This window comes from Leptosomus discolor, chromosome 7 (genome assembly GCF_034619465.1).
Source record: "Leptosomus discolor isolate bLepDis1 chromosome 7, bLepDis1.hap2, whole genome shotgun sequence".
Taxonomy (NCBI): domain Eukaryota; kingdom Metazoa; phylum Chordata; class Aves; order Leptosomiformes; family Leptosomidae; genus Leptosomus; species Leptosomus discolor.
The window spans coordinates 1,537,906-1,555,350 of NC_141397.1; the positions used below are offsets into that span (position 1 = coordinate 1,537,906).

General features: G+C 45.1%; 1 protein-coding gene across 5 annotated transcripts in view; it reads right to left on the reverse strand.

Annotated features, from left to right (window-relative positions):
• The window catches only part of SLC25A13 (solute carrier family 25 member 13), a 99,452-nt gene that overhangs the window by 29,869 nt on the left and 52,138 nt on the right, over nt 1-17,445 (reverse strand). For all 5 annotated transcript variants that reach the window (XM_086467690.1, XM_086467689.1, XM_086467691.1 and 2 more), the window contains 7 exons: nt 12,771-12,917; nt 11,076-11,214; nt 10,160-10,253; nt 9,902-9,986; nt 7,673-7,757; nt 7,071-7,229; nt 48-100 (listed from right to left, as the gene is read on the reverse strand). In XM_086467690.1, coding sequence (XP_086323816.1) covers nt 48-100; nt 7,071-7,229; nt 7,673-7,757; nt 9,902-9,986; nt 10,160-10,253; nt 11,076-11,214; nt 12,771-12,917 — 762 coding nt within the window. The remainder of the gene's footprint in view (nt 1-47; nt 101-7,070; nt 7,230-7,672; nt 7,758-9,901; nt 9,987-10,159; nt 10,254-11,075; nt 11,215-12,770; nt 12,918-17,445) is intronic.

Consider the following 17,445-nt stretch of genomic DNA (forward strand, 5'->3'; position numbering starts at 1 on the left):
ACTTTACAACGTGGAGAAACGTGAAAACGATCCATTTGCAAACTTACAGTAAGTTTTATGGCCTTCTCTGGTGCTACTCCCAACAGCTGCGGTAACAGCCCTGTAACACGGAAACGGAGAATTCAATGCATCGAGTAACTGGGTATTAACTAAACAAATCAACAAATATAGGCAGAGATCACCACCTAGAAACGGGCAATTTTTACAGCAATTTTGTGTTATTACATTTAATGAGAGTACTTAAACATTCCATTTTGAGAACAAACTTTGTGCTACCACTTCAAGCGCTACCACTGCCTCGACGTATTTGTTTCTTTTTAGCTGTTTTAAACCCATGGCGTTAGTTCACTTTATGCTTAAACACGAATATAGATTGGCCAACTATGTTCCAGTCCTCTGTCCTAAACTAACATTTGTTTTCTGCACCTTCACACAAAAACGAAGACTTTCTAATTAATTTTGTGAGATACACGATGCATCCGCTCCAAAGACCCTGAGCGCGGTACCTTTTCCTGGCAAAACCAGTGGCATCAGACGGCAGGACCCAAGGGGACAGGAATCACAAAACATCCGGCTGCGTTCTTTTTGCCCAGCTACCTCAGCAGGTCTCACGCCCCAGGCGGGTCTGCTGCTTTCCCCCCGGGTATGGAACTCCCTGCTTCACTCTGTCAGAAGGGACGCGCTGCAGACCCGAGGTGGGACTCCCTGGCTGCCGCTTCGCTCGCTCGAAGCCAAGGGTCGGTATTTTGTAACCTTGCGGATGACAGGACCCAAAACCACGCAGAGCTTCCCAAGGAAGGGCTGGAATGGCGCTGCCAGCGCTCAGCAGCACAACGCCATCAGGGCGCCCTGCAGCCACGCCAGCAAACCAGCCCGGCGGCAGCTCCCGGTGCAGCTCGGGCAGCACCGCTGGGTACTTTCGACAAAGCCTGACATTTTCACCTTATTTTGGGGGAAAAAGACGACAACTAAGGTTACAGCTCTAAGAGCTCACTGGCCAAAAAGCATTTTCCCAAAGAACTAAACGTCAGAATCACAGAATCACAGGATGTCAGGGGTCGGAAGGGACCTCTGGAGATCATCTAGTCCACCCCCCCTGCCAGAGCAGGGTCACCCAGAGCAGGTCACCCAGGAACGCGTCCAGGCGGGTTGCGAATGTCTCCAGAGGAGCAGACCCCACCACCGCTCTGGGCAGCCTGTGCCAGGGCTCTGCCACCCTCACAGGGAAAAAGTTTTTCCTTAATAGCAAAGAGAAGAATGCACTGGATTCGCGCGTTCTTCCGTCCCGCTACCATCCCTCAGCTTTACTGGTTACTGCCGACGCTTTACTGGTTACTGCTGACACTCTTTGTAGGAAAATGACATTGGAGAACAGCCCCCCGTGCCCTGCGGCAGCAGGAGGGCCAGCCGTATTTATGTACCAATGTCTCGAAAATGTCACACCTGAATTAGCATTTTTGTTTTCCGAGTGCCAACAAGGGTAACTAACTGTGTGTACAGCTGATGCACAGCTACACCCAACGTCTACCCAAGACAACGATGCTGAATTATGATCATGTGGCTGAGCAGCCAAACAAAAGAACACAGTGACACTGAGCCCGTGTGCAGTTGCTCAAAAAAAAAAAAAAATTAAATAAAAAGAGATTCTGCAGCTAAGTTAAATTTCAAAATCTGAATTTCTTAAACCGGTCTAGTTGTACAGGTGACCTGAATCCAGACTTCAACAACAAAAAAAAACCCATTAAGACAGATTTGTGTGATTAAACACTACATTTCTGCAGCACTATGAAGAACACACAAGGTAACACAACGAATAGAATTTTTTTTTAGCCTTATACAGACACAACTATCTCTGTAACCTCTGTGACATTCACATCTCACTACAGGACACGTGTGGCTTTGTATAGACATTACGGCTAATGAAGTTCTATCTTCAGAGGTTAACAAAAAAATATTCCATTTACTGTACAGGCACACTACCTGATCCTAAACCTAATCCAGTAGAGTCACAGCAGGTCTGTATGCAGCTCTGTAACTCCAAAAGAACCTGGAGATCACTAATTTTAAAACCACAGATGCAGATATCACTACACCTAAGCTATATATAACATGACTTTGAAGTGAGATCGCAGCAAGTAAATTATGAAAAAGACGTTCTAAACTATCAAGATATAAAATCATAAAAATAGTCCAGCTGGAGATCTGCATGAACCTCCAGTTTCGGAAGCAACCTAAGCAGAACAAATCAAATTCATTTTCACTAGACTGAGCTGGAGATTTCGTTTTTCAGCTCCTAAGACTTTGCGTTTGTAAAGGCGCTTGTAAAATCGCAGGAAAAACATGTTTATCTTGGCACAAGTTACTTTTTCCCCATCTGCTCCATTCCTTTTGCACTCAAATCTGAGTGGGACCGTTACGACTCAAAACTTTGCATCAAACTTCAATGTAGAAGAGAAAGATTGAACAGAATAGGTAGAAGTTACCAAAAACCCCCTCAAACCCACCACCAAAAAAACCCTAACTGAACAACCAAACCCCGGAGCGTTTTCCTCTTTTTCCCTCTCTACTTCGCACACAATTTTATACTATAAAAGTGCTTTGTAAGTTTAATTACAGATAATGCTGTATGCCTACTGCAAGATGGCACACGGTATTTTAAAAAAGGTGGGATGAAGTTTAACACTTCGCTGCGCAGCCTTGCCCTCCACCAGCAGCCGGGGGGGGTTAGAGGGACTCTTCACCTGCTCCCAGACCTACGTGATAAAGCTACCTGTAAGTGGCACCTCTGCACTCTAGGTTATGACCATCAAAACTAAATTATCTTTTTTTTTCATCCTTTTGATAGGAGCCCTGAAACGCTGTTGGAAGAGTTCTGAACGTGACCAAGGCGGTAAGGTCTGGAAGCAAGCAAGCACACCAAGGGACACGTGTGAAAACGTCATTTTGCCGCTGGGGTTCTCCCGACACGCCGGGAATTTTTCGGGGTTTACTACGCATTATCAGATCAGCAGCATGACAAGCACAGAGATGCAGGACAGGCTTAGAAATGTCTGACAGCGCCTGCAAAGGGCGTGCCTCTCGTGGCATCAGCGAGCAGCACTTTGGACACAGGCTGCCTGCTAGTATGGCACGCAGCAAACACGTTCTCCAACCCACCTGGAGACACCCAGGGCTTTCCAGCAGCCACGACCACGTACCCCGGGATATTTGACACACCGTCGAGTGCCGCAGGACTCTCGGGGAAGGTGCAGGCACGCGCGAGAGAGCACGGAGAGCCGCACTCCGCCGGGCACACCGCACAAGTTCCTTTCTGAAGGCAGCGTACGCACACCGTGGGTACACACGCAACGGCTCAGCACGCCCAGCTGTGGTGATGGCATCGGGTAAAAAAAAGTCTTATTTGGCCAAAGTATTTCTTCAGATGTCTAACAGTGACACTGCAGTTTCACACTGTGTAATGCATGTGATTTTCTCTTCGTATTAGAAAGACGAAGGGAAAAAATTAGAAAAACAGAAGGAGCTGAAGCTCAGTCTAGGTAAAGTATTTGAACCCACTGGAGCATCCGATAGAAAGGCGGTAACAGAACACAGCCAAATTTTTTTGTTACAGGATTCACACAAGAAATTGGCCAATTAACGACCAGTTGCCATTCAAGTACAGCCTCCTCAGCTGGGAAACGGGGTATTTCTTGAAGAATTTGTGCTGTGTCAGAACGCTGGGTAGGGGGAGGTTCGTACTTCCATTCCACAAAACCGGCACTTCATCGCCTACCTCTGGAGGGAAGCTCCTGCCACCGTCTTGTTACACCATTAGCACTGGACTCCAGCAGTAGTAATGACGTTGGACGGTGAATGAACGACTAAACTCCAAGGTTAGATGGCACCTGGAGTCGCTGCAGTGCTAGAAGCACCATGGGGAGAAATAAAACTAACAAGTTCCCTAACAGCTAGTGAGGGCAGCTGAGAGCCTCCCGCCGCCTGTCCTGTCTTTTGCATCCTCTAGAAGAGGCATCACCAGCACGGCTACCGAACGCCTTCACGAGCCACCTTTGATCTCCGGGACTCCAATTTCCCGTAAGATTTCTACCAAGGACAGGTGAAATCATCTCTACTAGACGCACTGCTCGAGATGGTGAAGCGTTCTGTGACTCATTGGGTGGACTTCTGATGAAGTTAATACTAAGAAAAGTGGGTGACCTCATCAGTTGGAAGAGAGGTTGACAAATCACAGCTTTCAACATTTTCTGATATTTGCATATATATAAATACTTGTGAGTTTCTAAAGATGCGTTTCAGGTATAAACGTAGACACAACAGTAAATTATAGGTATATGAGATGAATATTCTTTTCAGCCATGCTGAGAAAGAGACAGATGAAAAATTTATCTCAGATACACAGTCTTAAAATTAATCTAACCACAGAGCATTCAAACAATGCATATTCTAAAGACTCTACAGAGGTTTATATCATGTTTGGGCTTGTTTTTTTTTAAAATCAAAGTATCTTCTCAGTGGAACCATTGATTATCCTTAGAACAAAACTGACATTAAACAAAATATAGTGCGCTCTCTATATCCACAAGATGGTGTAATTTATCCTTATCTGAGATGGTGGTTTAGAACATGGTGGGTCTGCCCTTTTCAAGTTTGGAATGAAGTAACGAAACAAAAAAGAAAAATCAGTTCACTTCACTGGAAGGACCTATGCACCTTGTATTAAAAATATCATCTGAAATGGCTGAGTTCAGAGTAGGGTTTATCACTCCTGCTTGCTTCCCTGCAGTGTGCCATGGCAGAGAGACCACTGCTCCAAATGTTCCTGCTAGGATTTAGTTAACTCCGAGCGCACCACTGTGTCAGAAAGAACACCAGTTACTGACGAGCAGCAAAAAGTAACGTACTCCGTTGTTTGTCTGACCTCCCGCGGTATTTTAGACTAGAATGAGATGGTTCTTACTCTAAGTTTACTGCATTAAATTGGGTCAATATCCTAATCTAGAAAACGTTCCTTTCAAACGTTCATACCCTCTCCAGCTTAACCAGAAACCTTCATCCTGCTCTCAGATGCTCAACTCTCCCCAACATCATCTCCTCAGAAAACAAGGAACAGCCCGAATTGCAGAACCGCACAGAGGAAGCTCCACACTTTTAAGATTTCTGTATTTGACTCCTTACAAAGTGAAGTTAAAGCAGGGTGCCCTTTAAGTAGAGAAGCTGTGGAAATGCAGGCCTCAATTTGCCTCTGAAATGACCATGTTCTTTGCCATCACACGATTTCTACTGTATAATCCAGAAAAGAGATTATTGCCCTGGGTTTAGAAGTTCAGCTCCACCAAACTGACTGCGATTTCACAGTTCAGTACTCCTTGGAAGACTGAAAAGTAATAAAGGTGATGGGGAAGGGAAGGACAAGCTACAGTGATGAAGGTTCCTAAAGTCCCCTAAATTTGGCAGGGAAAAAATTCACTTCAAAAACACAACAAGCAAATGGAGTTAAGAATATGCATTTATGACACTTCTGAGGGTTTTTTTTTTTCCAGGTGAAAAAATCACTGTGCCTCCGAGCTTCAAGAAGACAGAAGCAGATCATAGTGGAATTCTGCATATTTATTCTTTCAGGATCCTGGAAGGAGCAGACGTACATTTGCAGGGAACACATTTTGTTCTTCAGCCAGTAACTGGGACTTTCTACAAGCAAATTCCAATTGCTATAAATCCTTATGAAATAGAAACCATGTCAATACTCTATTAAATTATTAGACCGACTCAAAACATTGCCTTAAACTCAGTCAATAACAACAGAGCCTTCCCATCTCCGATTGTGCTGAAATAATTACAAAGTCTGTATTTTCCGGAGGAGCTACTCAGCCAACCTCCAGTGTCTGAGGTCGTACGTTAAAGGGAGCACATGTCCCACACCACTCAGTCCTAACGTTGTTCCATCTGTTACTGCATATAGCTTTGCCAGAGCGTAACAGTATTTTACCAAAATCCCCCGCTCTTCCTTCCCGACTCAACTGCTTTTTGCAATGAATTTCTGTCATTACAACATTCTTATTTTCCAAAGTTAAAAAAAGTTTCTAAGCAAGCTGGCTGAAAACGAAGTAACACACGTTTCAAATCCTCCCCAATGAATAAAGCAGAGGATATAACAAGAGATCTCGATAACTGGGGCGCCAGAAATATAATTTGCTTCATCTCTGTGACAGAGGAGAACCGCAGACTCAGGGGCAGTTCATGACTCTTGGTGATCACCTCTGCGATACCTGAACTCACACCTTTGGTGCCACAACTGGGACAAGGACAAAATTTAAAACAAAAAAGAAAGAAAAGCCACCATCCAGCTGCAGGCACTTATCCAAAGCGAGGATGATTTACACCCTGAACAGAGTAAATGAGCTTCTGGAGCTTTCTCCAGAACTGGCTGCAAGGGACACTTGGAAGAGCTAACTGGGTGACTGGGGTTACACAGACAGAGCGGGTGGAACGCCAGCTCATCTCGCTGGCTGACCCCACGGCGACAAGCTAGGAAGAGGCACACAGGGAACTTGCTAAAGACGACTATTCCCAATGGTCAGTGAAGCACATGCAGCTGGTTCAGTGACCTCTTTGTCACGGAGGGTATCATAAAAAGAGATCTGGTTAATAACAAGGTACCATATTTTCTCTCAGTTTTTAAATAGAAAGAAAAGAAGTAACAAACAACACTGAAACAAAACCCCAAACTGGATGATCTAACTCCTTCCCAAACAGGACAAATCATTCTTGGTACTAAGGACTGCTAAGGAAATGGAAACGTGACCAACAGTGTAGTTTTGCTGTAGGAAATTGCTGTTGTTGCCCCACTGCAGAAGAGGAAGGAAAGGACGGACAGGTCCTACAGAAATGCTCTCGTTACAATGAGGTGTTCATTACCAAGGAGTTTGCAAACCCTTCACTTACAACTGAGTAGAAGCAAAAGCACAAACCAGGCAAAAATGAAGTCTTAACGAAAAAGGCTTAAAAATCCAGAGTCCCACTGAACTCTTATCAGTATCTTATCCTTTGTATGTACCACCTGTTACACTTACCTCTGTAAAGCCCAAAGAAACCTTCATAACGTAGCACTTTCTTGAAGCAATCAAAGCTGTTTTTGTACATAAGTTCTCCCACAAAAGAGCCTGTAGAGCGCTGGTTTTGCATTCGAGTTTTTACCAAGTCAATTGGGTAGACTGCAGTGGCTCCTACAGCTGCAAACAAAAATCAAGGTATAAAAACCCACGATTTTCCCTTTGCCCTATTTGACTGCAGCTGTCACCTTCCAGATTTACAGCTCCAGTACCAGTTGTATCTTTTTTCTCCATGATATATTCTGGATATATTTGAACTACCTCCCACAGTTTTAACCAAAAGCACTTCCTGGCCCTACCTCATTATTAATCTGCTTCTTCTGAAACTGGTTTGGGGACAAATCAGGTAGCAGCACCACCTGCAAACTCCAAAACTCTTGTAGACCAGATGACCCCTTCCCCTTCAACCTTACGGTCATCCCATCCCTTAGAGGTGGCTCCAAGGGAAGGACTCAGAAGCCTTCCCCACTTAAACCAAAGGCAGAATGGGCAGAAGGGCAGCAGAAAAGAAGAAAAACCCCAAGCAGTGAAGATGAATGCTCTTTGGCTCAGCCATGACTAACCTCCAGCAACCGAACCAAGGGCAAACCTGTACGCTGACTCTGCAATCTGGATGAGAACAGGTCGAGACACATCGCCTGGAGCTTTCTGTCAAGGCAGGATTTAAAACAAAATGAAAGACGAGAAAAATAATCAGAACACCTTATTTCACGAGAGAACATCTCATGAGCAGACTGACACAAGCACGCAGATACCTGGGCAAAACCCCACAATACACTGGAGATTTCCTTCTCAATTACTACTTCTTTTCCACTGATCTCTAAGTGCCACGTCAGGTAGCCTCTTCAGATGGAATAGCAAAGAAAAGTAAGGCTGATACTACAACAAAATTATACAACCACTAAAGTCATGGTCTAAATGTGCATACGAGGGCACACATATTGCATCTTAAGTTATCAATTTCCTACAGCCAAAAGCAACTCCAGTTTGGGATTTCTCCACCAAAACCAGGATTACCTATTACTTCTCAGGCTACCAAAACAAGCACGCAAGCATTGTACAGACACACCAGCTAAAGGAAAACAAGGTTTCACAAAGCACCCCCACAATTTCATTTTGCTCACAGTCCGTGAGTGCTAGACTCAACCCAGTGAAAACCAAATCTCAGAAGTGCTCCAGATTTACAATTGCTATCTGAGGAAAGGGAAGAATGAGGCAAACAGAAGTTCTGCAGGGGCGTTGAGCCTTGCATGCGTACCACCGCTTTTGTAACACTTTTTTTTAGGATACTACAAGTAAAAGGACAAAACAAAAATACGGATATATTTTTTCCTGAAAGTGTGTTTACGTTTTAGCTAATATTCCAAAGAAGGTGGAGTTGGCCAGAAAACAAATCGAAGGTATCAATGCAGCTGAAAATCCTTCCAGTCTCGGCATCAAGCAGGCGACATTACAAAGGAACTGGATGGAAAAACGAAAAGGTAGGACACATCTGCAGAAGAACTGGTAAGATTCAAGCAGGTTCCTATGTCCCGGCCTCCTCAAACGGCATAAATCACACTAGCAAAGCCAGTGGCCCCAGAGCAAAACCTGAGGAAGCTGCTACTTTCAGCACCGCAGTTTCTGGCTACGTTTTACTGCCACCTATTGTACCTCCCGTTACTTGAGATCCCGCCCGACGCAAACGCTTTTTAACTCCTTTAGGAGTCTTCTAGGAATAGATGGCGAGCTTTTGGGAGCCAACCAGTTTGAATTCATCCCAGCACAGTCAACATTTAGTCACTGCTCAAACAAACAGAAAACCGCCTCGGTGCGGTGGTGGGGGTGTTCACATGGAGGGGAGGGAGGAGAAGAAGAAAGAGAAGCAGAAGAGACGCGTGTGTACACACACACACAGAGGCCTGGCTTATGGCCTGGTAGTCCTAAAAATGTAGCCTGCATCAACCCATTGTGGTCAAACTGGCGTCTCCGCACAGACCCAGAGCAGGAAAAAAAAACCCAACCAAAAAACCCCTTAGTCTCACAAGACACAAAGTTAAGGCTGCCTTAAAATAGAGACAGTGAAAGAGAGAAACAGGGGTAGTTTTAAATCTATCTGTATTGAAACTCGTGTCAACGAAAATATAAGATATGCTAAAATAACACGAAAACTAAAAGATCAACAGGTTTGACCTGTAACGAACACTCCTGTTTCTTTTTGCCTGAAACACAGCAAAAGTTCCTTTGCTCTTACACCATCGGGAGTCACTACCCTTTTGTTTTCAGAAATGCAGAGAATAGTAATGCTTTTACTCAAACCACAACGGTAGGCTCAACATAATCTCTCCCATTTTGATACTCAGAAGAGCATAAGGCAAAGCAGAGGACGCTCTGAAGCCAAGAACGTGCCCGCTGTGTGCAGAGCCAGGGCTGCCACTTAACAGGCTCGATGCTGAATTCAGCGTCCATATTTGAAGCAGGAAGTCTTCTTTCCTCATTAAAAGAACAGAGAGCAACAGAATCACAAAACATAAACACCTTAATTAGGAATACAGCTAATATTTACTGACTGGCTGGATGACACTCACGTACATTTTATCGTTCCGAAGCAAATTACACTTAACCTGTCAAAATGCAGCCCGAGAGAAAGGGGCAGAGGGAAGAGATGGAGAGGACATGACACAAGTAAATTCTACCAAGACAGTATTCCTCACAGAACACAAGAGAAAAGCAGACAGCACAGAAGGCGGCTGGCTATCTCCTTACCTGGCCCTGGGAACAGACAACAGCATCCCACCGGCTCCTGTTCTTACCTGCCTCTGAGCCTCGGCCAGGTTGTAGGGCAAGGTCCCTTCCTCCAGCGGGGCAATCCTCTCGATGTCAGCTAACGTCATGCGGCTGAGGAAACGGATTCAGCTCAGTGCTTGCTTAGAGATGGGCTTTCAGATCACCAGAAGTTACCTGCACGCGGCCGCTGCACCACACTCCCCTGCTCCCCAGCACCACCTCCCGCTCCTTCCAAGGGGAGAGGAGGGAAGGAAGGAGAGGAGGACAGATAATTCTCCACTTACCCCCGTGGCTCATAGAGATCTGCTAACTGAAACAAGATGTCAACTTCCATGGGTGTAACCTGACCAAATTTCTGAGCTGCCAGAACAAACTCCTCTGCAACAGAACAGAAATAGAGAAGAGAAAAACTAACCAAACCAGAACAAATAATCCAGAGCCTAGTATTAAGCAGAAGACGCTGGTGTGGGGGAGGGAGAAGGGGAATAACAGTGACCCACCACAAAAGTGTTCCTGCCACTACTTAAAGGCATGTTTTTAATGGTCTACCCTTCATGCAAAGAAGTACAACTCTCTGGTCTTAAAGCTTAGCGCTATCAGCGGGATTTAGGGTATCTGACATACGGTATCAATCAGCTGCAGGTCAGAGGGAAAAAAAAAAAAAAAATCAAATAAAAAGCAACAGGAAAAAAACGCAGGAGTCAAGAGATGTGGAACTTTTCATGCATAGTCCCAGTAGGCCACATTAATGAAACTTTGGCGTTGCACAGGGAATTCTCTATAAAAGTGGTTAGATAGAGCAGATAACATCTTGTTCCAAGCTTGTAGATCAGCTTACCGTGCCGCCAATACAAGTTTATGGAATTCTTCAACTACCCTTGAAGGTCACTTTAATAGGCTGCCAATTTGGCAGGAGTCCTAGGAAGTTTTTTAAACTTTTAAGTATCTTTACATACTTTCCTCACCCTGCCCCCCACCGCCAGTTTACTGGGACCTTTGGCTGATGGAAACGAAAGGAAAAACCTGGAGGGTGGACTCCAACAGGAGCCTACACAACGGAGCGGTGCGCCGAGGAACGCTAACGAGGCAGGCTTTCTCCCCCCTCCCCGGGATTTAAAAGCATACAGATGAGGTCTCTCCCTCCACTCGCCCCAACCAAACGCCCAAGGAAACTTCCAGGCTGCAAAAATTTCTACCAACCCTTAGTGACTTCCACATCTTTTCTGTTTCCAGCCAGAGTACTGTAGATCTTCCTAATGAGCTCCATGTTGTTAAGGAGAGAATTAAATCCATTAAAATAGGAAAAGCTGACCTGATGGGAAGTGGTACCTCCAGCAGCCTAGAGTAGAGACAGTAAAAGAAGAAAAGAGAAAGGGGACTGTTACAAGATGAAGAAAAACCTTGAAATAAACGTTTTCAAACAATGTTATTTTACAAGAGTGACGGCAGTGCAGGCTTGCCTTTTTAAAAAACTGCAAAATAAAGAAAACTCTGAAAGATTCTTATGTTACTGAAACTAATCACGACCAGAATGTAAAACTCTCCCCGCCCTACAAACCTAAACAAATACATATGCAGGATTATAACAACATAACCAGTAGTAATTTACAAAGTTCAAGTTTCAGTACTGCTTCAGTTGGAAATGTTTCATAAGTCGGCTTATTTCTAGTAATGAGGAAATCTACTTCTACATGTAAAGTGTATTATTATACAGAAAGTTTCAGCAAAAATCAAAACATATTCTGAAAAAGGTCAACTGCAACATTTAAATCCACAGGCGTTTCAAGTCATGGCAAACCAGCAGTAAGCTCTCGGGCTTATATCAGGCAGTCAAACAAAATGGGAACAATAAGGTTCCAACAGTTATTCACTCTCAAACGAGAACTGAGCCTAAATCTTTATTTTAAAGTGCTGTTGGGTCTGCACACAGAACAATCATTGGATCAATTCCCTATTTAAAGATTGGTAATGAAGGAAATTTCTGAAAACAATGCATAAGCTTGCCAAAATTTAATTGACCTTGAAGGAGAATCAAAAATCTTATCTTATGTTTTACAAGAGAGTATATGACCCAGGAAAGCTGATAATAAGACTGGGGAAAGAATCGAGGAAGAAAGTATCAGATCCCATTGTCATTCTCTAAGTCTTCTGGCTAGGCTTTTTGCTGTATGCTTCTGCCAAGATTCTGTCCAGAGTTTGCAGCTCTCATCGCTTCACACACCTCCCTGGTATTCTCCCTTGCAAGTCAGAGCAGAACAGATTTCTTTAAACCTGGATATGGTCAGACTTTGGATTGCTTGGAAAGCGCTGCTACAAGTTCCCAAGATCAGAAACTGCAGTCAAAACCAAATGTAACTTTTTTTTTTCCCCCCAGTGAAATTGCACAATTGTAATATTTAATTTGGTTTGAGCACTTCAAGCTGAAAAAATGCGTTCAGTCAAGTGCAACAACTATCAGTCAATACACAGTGAACGGCCTTGGGCGACGTTCCAGTTCATCCACTGTCCCAGGCGCTGGGAAATGACACTCAGGAGCTCAGAACTGACATTACACAGCAAGTCCTTTGAGAAGGATGGCTTCCTAAGTGGGATTTCGACATATCTGACCCAGTCTGCTATGATGGAGTGACTGGAAAGGGGCAAACTCTACATTTGTAGGCCATCACTAAGGTCCATCTACCTGCTTTGCCCTTTGTCTCAGGAGACCAGGAACACTGAGGATACAGATCCTGCAACGAGGATTAACCTCCGTATGTGTAGATAACAACTGATCAACTTAAAGGCACGAATCCAAAAGCCAGGCTACACGCCACAGGTAGTGGCCGAGGCACACAAAGAAGGAATCCCGTGTCCGTATCCCAGGCCTTTGCCAGCTGGGATACCAGAACTACTCACAGCGACTAGACATTCTTCTACAAACGGTGTCAGCATGTGTGGCCGGATGGTGACCATAATGTCCCTGAAGTCCATAGCTGTGACTCTTCCAGCCTGAGCATTGTCTCTCTGCACAAAAGCTTGTTTTGCATGTTCTAACTGTATCTCCTAAAAACACATGGGAAAAAAAAAAAAAAAAGAAAGTTAGGTTCAAAATCATCACCTTAATAGTTAGATTTTATATAATGCAATGCTACAAGGTACCTTGTCCTTAACAAAACGTGGTGACACACAATCTAATTTCGATGGGCTATTTATGTGTAACTTTCACACTCAGTTACTCAGAAAACGGAAGCAGAGCAAAAGTATGTCAGCAACACGAAGCAAGTCTGGCAGCGGACCCTGCCACTATCCTGCTATTCCCATTATATTTGCAAATCTATGCCTTAAAAGTGACATTAATCAAGACCCAGGCTAGTCAAGAATCACCAGCATGATGTACTCACGGTGAATCTGATCTCCTGGAAGTCGGTATTTATCTCACAGCAGCTCTCAAGGGAACAGACAGCGAAGGGCGAAAGGCAAATTCAGGCGGAGCAGGATCAGACCTGCCGCCCTCCTCCTGCTCATTCAGCTCACGCCACGGCCACCGATGGATGCTGCCACTCAAACCCACGCTCGTCTTTTCCCTGCAGCCCCCTGACCTCTCCAATTTTAGTCCGAATTTCTAATTACAACGCTGTACCCTGACGTGAAAGGTGTATGATGAAAACCTCCTAACACTAGGCAGGAGGAAAGGGGCAGGGGGGGGAAAGGACTGATCAATGTTTCAACACTGCATTTCCACTCACAGAATTATTCAGAAATTTCTGCTTTTGATGAGAAACGCTCATGGGGGTTATAATTTGACGAGTTACAATTTCAGTTCTGTCACGTTTCCTTTACACTACAGCCCCCTACGTGGAGGTGTTACAATTCAGCAACAATATTCACTCTGGCTGGATGCAGCCCTGGAAGCTCTTGCTTCACTCCAATTGCGACTATAATTTCAACAGAAATTTGGAAGCAAGCAATTTTGGGAGGTTTACGGTGGGAGGAGCACAAGAACACAAAAAGCCTTCGTCAGCTAGAGGCAGGCTGCCACTTGGGAGGCAGCGAGCTCTGAAGAGGAGTTACGTACAATAACTCTGCTATCCCTAAATACTCACCCACCTGGCAGGTGGAAACGTATGAACAGACAAACAAAAAGGTTTGTCATTAAGTGGCACCATCACCAAAGAAAAAATAAACCGAGTTTAGCAGCAGGATTACACGGGAAACTCTGAACGCTGCTTTCTTCTCCTGCTCTCATTCACTTTTTTAACCACTGAAACGGCTGGCAGCGTTGTGCTGGCAGAACCCAGCACTAAAATGCAGCAAAAAACCCGGACACCGCTCGCAGAAGTCCCGTCTGTGAACCCCCATCAGAAGTCTGGAGGTACCCAGACCACTGGCGGGCCCTGGGTGACAGTGGTGACGGCCCGGCCACAGAAGCAAAGCGGGGCTCGCGTTCCAGGGACACGTTAAGCGCCTGTTTCTTGTCGCCACCCAGCTAATTGCCTGAAGGCTGTTAGTACCACAAGCCAAAACACCCCATCCCCTCCTGGCTATCGTGATTCCGGGTACCTGTGGAACCCACTAGAGAGAAGAATTATCCCACTTGGTTATAAACACCCGGTCAGGGCCTCAGTGCTGCCCTTTGCAGATGCTCTCGCCAGCTCTGCTGTAGGCAGACAGCAAGACAGAACTCTGAGAGGGCTGTCAGGCCCCTGGGGCTCCCTATTCGCACCTCCTCCCTAGCTCAGAAAGGAACAGGTTTAAGCACACTGCCAAGAAAGACCCACCCCACCTTCTCAGGAAGGCAGGGTCTTTTTAGGCTACAGTTATCTGGAGCTGCACTGCGCCATCCCCACTTGCACCGAGCAGAAAACAGCGCAGGGCCCTTCAGCCACGGGACGGTCCCAAACCACGGCCACGGCAGCGACGCAGCGCGCAAGCACAGGCAGGCTGCGACGTGGTAACACGCTCGGTCTCAAAACCCAACTTCACCTGTAAAGTCTGCCACAAAGCAGCCCGACAGCTGTCACTTCTCTGATCACTGCACCTTGCATGACAGCGTAATCAACTCCTCCAAGTGTTTAACTCAAAGGGAAGGCGACCTGTTCCTCAGTCTCCAAGCCTGGAAGCTGAGACACCTCACGGCATGACTAACTACGGTGCAGAATGAGGCTCGGTAGCTACTACCAATTTATCAGGGAAATCTTCACGAGTCATTCGTAACATCGCCTATGCAGCGTGCCTGCAGCTAATCTTAAAAACACCATCTTAACAACAAACTGAAAAACAACAAAGTCGTCGTGTTTAGAGCTGCTGACTTGCAATAATTTTTACTGTTTCTCCTATTTCAGTGCAGTATTGTTTACCTAGGCAAATTAAGGTTTCAAGAAATACAATCCTCATTGCTTTGCAATACAAATTACACACCCTAAAGAACCTTCGCCGACTAGACCTTCTGTAAACTTAGGTGTTCTTAGAAAACAAGCTTCTCCCTTGATGCTAGAAGTCCAGAATTCCCCCAGGCAGCACACGACTCCGTGAAAAATCAATTTGCACATCATGGCAGGCATGCTGGCACCAGAATTTTCATGAAATTATTTCCTATCTAGAGATGTTACCTCACAGCTCATCAGAAGCTCCTGTACTTTCCACTTAGATAGAAATTTATGTCTGGGTTCCATCCCAACAGATCTACAAGTCACCAGATACAGCTCAATCCTTTCAGTGGGCAGATCCCGGCTTTCAATTACAGAGTACTACTTCATCAGCTAACAGGCTGTGCACAAATAAATTCCTAGACAATGTGGAAGTGGATTTACCAGGCCCACATGGAAGTGTATGCTAAAATTCATCCCACAGAATGGATTTTACACGCTGAGAAAAGGGGCCAATGTTGTTCTTTGTGAAGCAGCCTTGCCATCTAAATGATGATGGAAGACGACCACATGCAAACAAATATAGACATGAGGGATACACAGTAATTTTAAGCCAGCAAAATGAGAAGTGAGGTAGAACAACACACCTCGAGCCGTGGGTTGATGCAAACAGATTGTTAACTGTATCACAGCCAAGCAGTTTGCAGGCTGTACTTTTGGGCATCTCTGTTACTGCAGACAAAAAAAAGTGCTGGCAGGATATAAATATTCAGAATCCCATATAAACTCTTCTTACTTAAAGCCAGCAGAGATCCATCCTGTGCACGGATAAAATATACTAATGGTATTTTCCCTGTACCTTCAGCTTTGCCAGAAGTGATGATTAGCCCAAATGCTGCAACAGATAATGAATATGTAACAACTTTATGTGGCATAATAGGACCCGACGTGAATGAATTTGAATCTAGCCGGATTGTTTCATTAAAAGTCGCAAATTGCATTGTGCTTACAAAGCGGTACCTGAAGCGCCTTGCAGAGGCATCTGGTCCATGTTAAGCGCAAAGTAAAGTGCGTTCGCACATCAGGAATGCAGAAAGGGAACTCGGTATCCACTGTGCCCTCCTGCTGTCTGAGGTCCAAGGTCTAGACGCCAGACCAAGGAGACTGACTCATGCCCAGGCAGAAAGTCAGAAGGAAAGGCTGAGCACCAAAGGTTACAGAGCTTAAAAGAAGATTTCCATCCCTGTGAACATCAACTCTCCAATTTGTGCTGAGAGTCATTCCTGTGCCCAAAACTCAGTATCTATAATACAATGCCGCAAGGCAAGAATCAGGTGGGAAAGTCGGGTGTCTCGGGATAACGAATTTATTTGAAAGCCCTTGCTGCCTGCGCCGGTGCTGAGAGCATCTTTATCAGCAGCCTTAGAAGTTTGCCTGAATGCATCTCTCTAGAGGACACCCAGGATCATCATCCTTAGGCTCCAGGTTTATGCTCTTCCTCCCTCTCTCTGTCCTATACGGATCACCAACAGGGCTGTCTGGCTCACGAGGAGCACTGACGTGTTCCAACACAACCCTCCGCTGCCCTGCGACTAGCCAAGAGCCACTTTTGCAGTAGAGCTGGGTAAAAAACAAAACAAAAATAAAGAGGCAGGGGCAAGACACACCAAAACCAAATACAATTCTCCCCAGAACACGATCGCATCCAAGAAAAGCCCTTTCAGACAAGGAACGAGGAACACCCCCCGCAGGATGAGGAAGCGTAGTAGTTGGGACTCATCTCCAAAGTCAGAAAACTCCTGCCTCAGCTCTTGCTTTTCCTAATTCAAAGAAAAAAAAAACACAAAAGAACCCAAAGACACAAAGAAAGAACTCAAATCTCCCAAACACCTAGCCACGAGGTTACAGGCTCTTTTAAGTCTGCAGCTCCAACCCCTCTCACCACTCTCCCCCCCCCCCCCTTTTTTTTTCTTTTTGGCAAAAAAGTGTCTTTTTTTCATCAGGTTTTCCTCAGATCTCTAAACAAACAGACGCATGAGGCAGACAGGACTGGTACTCTGTTAAGACTGTGATTTTAATCCACAGGACACACACCCAGGGTTTGTTCTGTAGCTGGAAGGAGACACTAGACCACCAGAACGCACGGCCAGAGGCATTTTTTCCTAATCAAGTAACACATTTGCCTTTTTACACAAAAAAGGTTCTAGCTCACTGTTTTGTCACAA